Source organism: Primulina huaijiensis, chromosome 17 (assembly GCF_012295235.1).
Source record: "Primulina huaijiensis isolate GDHJ02 chromosome 17, ASM1229523v2, whole genome shotgun sequence".
NCBI lineage: Eukaryota > Viridiplantae > Streptophyta > Magnoliopsida > Lamiales > Gesneriaceae > Primulina > Primulina huaijiensis.
Window position 1 is genome coordinate 16,827,048 of NC_133322.1, and position 9,058 is coordinate 16,836,105.

Consider the following 9,058-nt stretch of genomic DNA (forward strand, 5'->3'; position numbering starts at 1 on the left):
TTGTCTTGCAAAAATCTGGAACATGCTTCTATTTAATACAAAATTATGGCACTTTCTTAGTCTTTTCTGATACGTTACCTAGTTAGCATCAATCCGCTTCTGTATTAATTTTTGCATTTTCTGATGATATATATATCAATTATTTCCTTGGGTATGAGACAATGAAACACCCTTCAAAACGTTAATTAGTTCGACCAAATTGTTAGGTTGATTCAATTCCAATCTTTTTCTATCGATATCATTGCTGGGGCTATATTTTAATTAGGTCTAAAGTTGGACATGCCCAAAACTTAATCAAGCACAAGAAAAGGGTTAAAATGAGCTATCAGATAAGGAAGCCCATTAATTCAAAATTTGTTTGAATGGATCAAATGACGTGTTGATAGGAGGAGATCATGAGAAAGAAACATGAGCAAATCGTGAGTCGTGAAGGTAATGGGTAAAACCGCACAGTATAGAGAAGAAAAGGAAGGTATCGGTCGAGTGAAAAGGCACACACATCTCTCACACAAATTCTAGAAAACTCCCAGCAGAATTCTCATAGCTTTATTCAATCGTTTTCATAGTTTTCATTCCACATTTCAGTAGTTCAAGTCATCTTATTTCATATTTCAACAACGATCTTTGTTTTATGTTAATATTTTGTAAATTCCTAGATTTTATCGAGAATATGAATAATGTTAGGAGTTTATTTCTCAATTTCTAGTAGTTGTTCTTTAGTTTTCATTGTTTATGACGTTGTATTCGTTTATGAGTTCATAACGAACTGTCAAATTTAGTATATAAAATCGTTGTGTTTTCAAAAATTATATTTTTACCATTTTACACAAATTGGTGCATCTTTGCACCCGACAAGCCCGCAAATCGAAATATTGTGTAAACAATCATATTTATAATTTGATTTCAAAATTGAATTTCATTGGTTTGATTATTTATTATTCGATTAAATTAATTCGATTTGATCGAGATCATGCAAAAACATTTCATGTTTGGCATCTGAACAGAATTGCGACAGAATTTGCCAAAACTATAAAGTCAAGAAATCGAATAATTCAGCGTCAAATAAGGTTTGATCTAAGCTACATCGAGAAAAGATGTTTGCATGTACTAATGATCCCACACTGTTTATTTTAAATTCAGATGTTCACGCTAAGATCTTGTATAAAAATGCACTGAGAGTAGCATACAATGCGCCATCAAATAACACGGTATTTGCGGGCGTTTTCGTGTAAAACTATGTGCATTATGATAAACAATCTTATAAAAAAATCTTGCTATATAGTTGTAATAACATTCGTAGAAAGAGCATATCCCAACTCGGCCTTCATATTCATTAACAGCCCGATAGCAGATAGGCTTGGTGTAGGAAATATGACTCAAAAAATTTATAATATGTACTCCTTTGCATCAAGATTTGGAACTTGAATGTGTATGCATAATCTGGAATTCAATTCAACCCCTTCCCCAGCTCTTTGTATGTCTCTGATATCTTTTGATCGAGTGTACGCCTCCCCTGCTACGTAAAAACATGTTTAACCGGTCCATCTACAATCCCGATTCTTGCTGATGTTCCCCAGTGTGGAAAAGATCCACCTTCTTGCAATGCCCCTGTCCTGCTGAGGCTGTATGTATTGCTATACACATAGCATTCTGTATAATGTTATATTATATTTTCATACGCTGACTAAAAGGTAAGACTGCCTATCTTTGCGAAGCAACTCGAAGATCAGGCCTTCGATCAAGTTGCTGATGTTTAATTTGCTCTAGAGATCTGTTACAGACGCAACCAGGAAACGGATTTGCGTAGAAATTCTCCTCCAGTCTGGGTAATTCTCCTGCTTTCCGAAGGTACGGTGCTCCAACTCTGTTGGAGTGTAATTTCTTGACCTTTGATTTAAAATCCTCCCCTGAGATTGAGCCCTTATCCAACAAGTCTATCAATCCAACAAAATTCAACCTGAAATGAAGAAAAATGCTAGAAACTTAGTTTACAATCCACAGATCAAGAATAAATGATTTTGAATCAATAACCTGTCGGGGTTTATCATCCTCCTGAATCCTTCAAATCGTCTGTGCCCCTGGACTGCTTTTGCCATATTTCCATCGTACGTGTAAACAAAAACATCACTTTCCAATGCTATGACATAGTCCAAGGCAGCAAGGCGATTCTGATAACGACTAAAGGGTTGCAACTCTTCTGCTGTTGCCAGGGAAGAGTGGGAGAAAACGTTCGGGTACTCTGCTTGAAACGCATCCATGCTATTGCTACCATATATTTCTCCAGCGACGATATATATTCTTGATGTACTGGGATATCCCATTGCCTTCAGAAATATAGCTGCCTCTCTGGGAGACATGGGGCAGCCCCCTTGAAGTCTCTTTTCTTTGCTATCGATTTCTTTCTCTTTCCAATGCTTAACGCTGTATCTCATTACACGAAGTTCCTCGTCTTCGGAACGAGTCAAATTGTTGCTACAGCCAGTGAATGCTAGCATGTCTTTCTCATACCTGATTGCAAAAACTATGTGAATGCAAAGTAGTTGTTGAAGTAATCAACTCTGTGCAATCTTGCTGGCACAAACCGATGGCAAATCCTGTGATGTTGATTACCTCAAGTGAAGAGCAATGAATGGTTCTCCTCCGTCTCTCAATCTATCAACAAGTTTCTTTGCGAGCGCCTCAATTTCAGGCGTGTAGCGAAGGGAGTCATAGTTTGCACGACACCTTAGCCTCTGGATGTAGGAGGCGAGGCCATTATTCGCGAGTCGTGAGTCCGTATGAGTGAACTTGATCACCTTATGTTTCTTTAGCAAAGGAAGAATCTCTCTTCTGTAGTAATGAGCCTGCGCACCAGTTGACCAACGTTAGTTAGCTCGATCCAACACGCGTTTATTGAACTCGTTGCTCTACCTTAGACCAAGAAACCGGTGCTTTGACCAAAGGCTTCACTCCCGCAAATCGGGATGGCAACTTCTCAACTATATTAATATCATCTGCTAAAACTTTAATGAAATGCCTCCAATCAAAAATATCCTTAAAGCCACTGTAAACAAAATACACCAGAATCTCAGAAAAGATTAACATACATTAAATGAAATAACCGAAATTTTTCGCCACAAGACGGTACCTAGGATCGGTCCAAAAGCTCTCATGATCAAGGGAAGGAAGCACAAGCGTAGCATTCATTATCTTTGCCACAGCAACCATATCACATAACTGAGATCAAAACGACATTCCTTCTTACGTTATATTCTGAAACACGACGTATCGAAATCGAACCTGTAGAAGTTCATGAAAATGATAGTAATATTGAACTTACACCAGTTCTCATTTGATTCAATCCTCCATTGGCATGAACCAAAATGTAGCCGTTCGTCGCCTCTCCCGACTCTGAAACGATTTCGAACATGTAATTATCAGACCAAAAAAATGGGTTGCTGCATTTCTTTACCAAATTTTAAGGTGAAACCAGACATACTCGAGCCATTTTTCGGACGAGAAATACATTGGTAAAAGTCATCACTGTTTGGTTTCATCCAAATTTCTTGGATCTGTCCAAAACAAATATTTCCATGAGCTCTAAATTCAGAAAGATCAAAAGTTAATAAAAACACAGAAACTTTTCAAGTGGCAAAGTGGGAATCATTGAGCTTGGACTTTAAAATATTAGAAATTCATATTACTTTCATACAAACTGGAAAAAAATAAGAAAATTTCGTCGCTGAAAATGGTTGCCGGCCCTTTACATTTTTATGCATATAAATTAAAAATATAATATTTTTATTTATGCATAAATTTTTAAAAAAGAATTTAAATTTGTTTCACAACAGATAAAGGATAAATCTTGGGAAATCAATAACAGAAAATCTATGAAGATCAAAATTTGTCAGCTTTATGGCATTGACTCCATGAAAAAAATTCAAATTTCACATTGATCAAACATAAAATATATATATAAAAAATCATTTTTTTCCATCAAATATGCTTTTATCTCACCGGAAATTCCTTCATCTTCCGTTTTAAGCCAACATTACTGGAACTGGAAGACTTCGAATCAAAGAACTCTCCTTTAACATTTGACGAAAGATCATTCACGAAATTCGGTCTGACAAAATCCCCGGCGACGTGCGCAGCCGCGCCTCCGCCACCGCCTGCCAACAAACAAAACTTCAGCAACGCCGACACCGCCACCATCATCAGAAGCATCAAGAAAATCATAAGCCTCGCACGTTTCCTCGACGTCAGAGAACTCAAAACTCTCCGCAAACTCGAAACACATTCCTCCACGCACAGAATCCAATTCTCGGGCATCCTTTTACGCATCAAAAAGTACCTCACCGCCGGATGATGATGATGGCCGCCATTGCAATTAAACAAAGCTTCGGAATCTAAATCGCTCTTCGAATACTCCAACACAATCTGCACCGGATCAGCAGACTTATCCTTTTCTTGATCACTCGTGTACTCAGCAACACGGCGCCGTTGGTGGGTGCCGCCGGCATTGACTGTGGCTCCTCCTTCCGACATTTCCCCGGGGGACTATAAACAACAAAACAACACAAACGGGACGAAATTCAATCAAGAAAAACAGATGGGAAGATCACATAAACAACACATTTCCCCGCATAATCCAAGAATTGTGAGCCGTTGCTTTGTTTTGGTGTGCAAATTTGTGCTGTGTTTTTTGTACGGTGGCGGAGGAAAACACACAAGTGCTGTTGTGAATATATGGGATGGAGAGGGGACCGTAATCTAAGGGCGATGGAGACAAATCGGATGCAGAGGATTCATGTGATTGGGCATCTCGCCTCTGATTTTGTTGTTATTCGCAGTTTGAGTTCTTCGGCATATATATATTTGGAAAGTCTTTTAACTTTTGTGATCTCTTTAATTCATTGGCATATATGTATGTATATATATAGGTGTATGTATATAGGTGCAAGTCAAAGGAGTGGTAAATGGTTCAAACGTTAATTAGTGAAAAAAATGAAATATATTTAATTTTTTTGACCCATTGTCTCCAAGTGGACATATTATGAATGTTTGTAAAATATTTTATTTTTAAAAAATATTTTATTTTGCTTGATTTATATTATAAAATAAGAGAGTATACATTATAATTTTGAAATTTTAACTGTAATGTAATTTGACCATATTAATATGATTTTTTATATCATTGAAATATATTTTATTCAAAAAATAAAAAAATTGTAGGGAAATTGTATTTTGGGGAAAAAAATTGATATGTCAATAACATGCTCTTATTTAATATTTAGCATAGATCAGAGGATCGTGGCTCAACGAGAAATATTGATAGAAGAAAGTAAACCTAAAATCAACGATTAAGTGTTCACATATTCTACGAATTTTAAAGAGATATTATCTTTGCTTTGTAATTGTAAGACTATCAAGATTTTTTTTAACATTTGTTAAATTTTGATTTCATAGATTGTATTATTAACTCGCATATATAAGTTCAATATGTGTTGTATGTGTATAATATAATATATAAATAATATATTTTTATTTTTTATAATAATTTATTTATTTTTTAATCTTTTGCAAAATAAAGAATATTAAATATATTTCGAATAACTCACAAACGTGTTCTAATATTTCAAGTAGTTTGCAAATATGTCCGAATATTTTCTAAAGAACGAAGTATTGAATAAATTCTAGAGTTTTCAAACAGAAAAATTACCCGAAAGAATGCTAAGCATTTTGTTGGTTCTTGGATTTCAAAGCTCATTATACTTACCAATTTGTCATTTATATATAACTCGTGAGTAAAACGTAAAGAGAAAAAGCATTATTACTTGGACTGCCCAAAATACATATCGTCCCAGATACATACATATTATTTATTTTCGTAATATATATTTTTAATTATAAAGATTGAAGTGAGCACGTTTTGTAACGTCCCAATATTTTAAGATCCACGTGAACCACATGCATGCAAGTTATCAAATTTCTTATGTATTTTATTAAATTATTTTAATGCATTAAATGCATGATTATTGCATGGATATGTGTTTTATTTCATGGTTTATTAAATTTTTATGCATAAGGGCTTTTAGTAATTTTCACACTCGAACAAGAAACGGAGAGCAGGGACAATTAAGGAAAAATGTTTTTATTAAATAATTATTTTTAATTATTTAATATATGGTGTAATTAAGTGAGATTTTCAAAAATGGACCTTGGTGGGGTATTTTTATTCGCGAGGTTATATTTTTAGCCGGTACGCAAATTTTAATGAGTCGAAGGACTTTTTGAAGGCTCGGACAACAATTTCAAAAACGTACCTAAACGAAATATTTTTCGGGAGTATTATTGGGGCTGACATGTTTATTTTATTGCTTAAAGGCCTAAACTCTTTTAAACTCCTTTAATTATTATTTAGGACCCATTAGTGTATTATATTATGGACTTAAACTCAAAAAACAAAACCCTCACCCTATTCCTAAGCCCTCGGCTGCCCCTCCCCTAGCAGCAGCATCTTTCTTCAAAAAAATACAGCAGCCCTTCGTTATTCTCGAGTTTTTTTCAAAGGAATCTCTTCCCGCTTCTCCGGTACACGTTCTACGTCTCGTTTGTGCGGTTTTTTGTGCGTTTAGAATCAAATGCATGCCTAATACCTTTCTTTTCTCATAATTCACATCATATTAAATATTTTGAATGATATTTCTTGAAAAATATTTTATTTATTGGTTTATTCACGTTTTTATGGGTTTGACATGAGAAATCTTGATTTTCTTGAGGTAATTCATGTGTTCTTGAATGTTAGAAGGGGATGCCATGTTCCAGGCTTGAAGGCGCTTGATCCATGAGTGTATATGTGTCCTAGGAGTGGTTGAAACAGGTCTGGTGTAACAGCACAAAGAGGCCGATTTAGGGTAAGTTTTTTCGCTTAAATTTTTGGTAAATTTTTAATGTTAGTTAAGATTATGAATATTGTTAGCATAATGTAAGTTTTTTTTAGATTTATTAAATTAGAAAAGTAATTTTTTTTTATTTTACAAAAAACATAAGCGACGGATTTTGTCTATACCGTCGCTAAAATTAGTGACGGTTTGTGTCAAAGCCAAACTGTCACTATTTAGCGACGGTTTCCTTAAAACCTGTCGCTAATTAGCAACGGGTTTTCAAAAACCGTCGCTAGTAGATTTAAATTGTCGCTAATTAGCGACGGTAATCACCTTACGGATATGAATATTAACGGCGTGCCTAATAATAGTATGAACGGCGTGCGAATGAACGCCGTAGATAATTGTATCAACGGCGTGCGTATGCACGCCGCAGATAATCTTGAACTTTCAATAGCTTGTAGTTGTGCAGCGTGCAATGTGCGCCACGGAAAGAGAATTTGCGCGCTGCGAAAAGCTATTTATGGCTCTGTCCAGAGGGTTTAGGGGACTAATTTCAGGGCCCTAGATGGGTTAAAACTCGTCTAGTATGGTGCAACAAGGGGTGGCCGACGAGTTGGTTGCGTTTGGGTAGATTTAGGGCTCGATCTAGAGGGGGCAAGGACATAGACTGGTTGGCTAGGGTTAGGACGGTCCAAGAGAGTCTAGTTAGGGTCCTAAGAGGTCTGGTTTGAGTCGGGGCTGGTCGGGTTTGGGCTAGGGCCGAGCCAAAGGCTTAGATGTGGACAAGGTTTAGGGTCAAAGTGTGCAGAAAATTTCAGATGGTTTCCAGGTGTGTCTAGGGGTTCTAAATGGTCTCGTATTGAGTTTAAATGGGATGGTTAGGTGTTGGTAAGTCATGGTTAAAATTTGAGAAAGTTTGGTCATGTATCGGGTTGATTCGGGTTAAAACGGGACCCCGATCCAAGTTTTAAAATGAATCGTATAAGTTATGAAACGTGCTCGAGTTTACGTTTAAGAAACGATTATAAGTATGTTTTGAGATGTTTTAATTTGTCTGGTTGGCTTCAGGCCAAAATTTTGAAATCCAGGGTTAAAACAGTCAATTAGGGTTTCTAGGGGCAAAATGGTAATGATCGAGCAAAACTTGTACTGTAAAAACCTTAATAAAAATTTATAATATTCAAGCTCGAAATAATAGCAAGTGCACGATGTCAAGTAATAGTATAATGTACGAGAGTACGAGTATCGTTCCACTAGAGACTGTTTTTTCAATTATTATTTCCAGTTATTAAATCTTTAGCAAATAAATTTGAATGATTGTTTACTACTACTATGTTTAAATAAAAACTCAATGAAAAAGTCCAAGAATTAAATGATGAAATGTATAAGCTAGAATGATTAATTAAAATTCAATGAGAAATGAATTTGTTGGGAATCTCGGTTCACCTACCCTCGTCATTTACTTAATTCGTTCGATGGTGATCTACGCTTCCGACGAAATTTCCTATCTAATTGAACATGCCCCCTCGAGCTATACCAAACTAATTCTACTCAGTGAAGTAATTAAATCTCTTTAATTATTTATCACAGGTGAATTGCATATCGTTCTATGAAATTCCCTAGCTTTCGCCCTACCGGACTATGACTATCGACGTGTATCCGACTTCATATTTCTATGTAAATTGTAAATCCACGGACTATGCTACTCGTTCTTATTACGGGCTATTCTCTCGAACTCACTCGCAATATAAAAATAGTTATTAAAGTTAGCTATGCTTTAACAACGCGATAAAACAATCGCACAATCAAGAATAAACCAAAAATCGAAATATGAATTTACTAAACTCGGTTTCGGAAAATGCGAAGAACGGTGCTCGGAAATCTTCAAATCTTCAACTCCAAGCGCAAAGTCCTCTCCAAAGCGTGTGGCGGTTGCTGAATAATGTCTGAATACCTCTCAAAATCGTCCAGTCCCCTTTCCATATCATTCTCCTTCAGAAAATAAGGGAAGAAATCGGCCAACAAATCTTTCCAAATTTAAGTGGCGCTCAGGCGATCAAATCCTACCGCTCGAGCTCCACATCCTCTATTTTCATCTTTTTCTCGCAGCCAACCGCGCTCAAGTGGTCAAATCCTACCGTCCGAGCGCCAAGTCTTCTGTATTGAAATCACACCTCTCGCGCCCGGGC

General features: G+C 36.2%; 1 protein-coding gene across 2 annotated transcripts; it reads right to left on the minus strand.

The window, feature by feature from the left end:
• Positions 1–1,130: 1,130 nt before the first annotated feature.
• LOC140962494 (O-fucosyltransferase 19-like) lies at positions 1,131–4,824 on the minus strand. Of its 2 annotated transcripts, none has more exons than XM_073421432.1 (8): positions 3,997–4,824; positions 3,479–3,551; positions 3,320–3,390; positions 3,128–3,216; positions 2,911–3,043; positions 2,611–2,843; positions 2,032–2,508; positions 1,131–1,957 (listed from the first exon to the last, which is right to left on the minus strand). In XM_073421432.1, exons 1-8 carry the CDS (start codon positions 4,525–4,527, stop codon positions 1,702–1,704), a joined length of 1,863 nt encoding a protein of 620 aa, XP_073277533.1. In that variant the 5' UTR covers positions 4,528–4,824; the 3' UTR covers positions 1,131–1,701. The 2 variants fall into 2 exon arrangements, with proteins under 2 accessions (XP_073277533.1, XP_073277532.1); XM_073421431.1 differs by having other exon boundaries at positions 3,470–3,551.
• Positions 4,825–9,058: the final 4,234 nt, after the last annotated feature.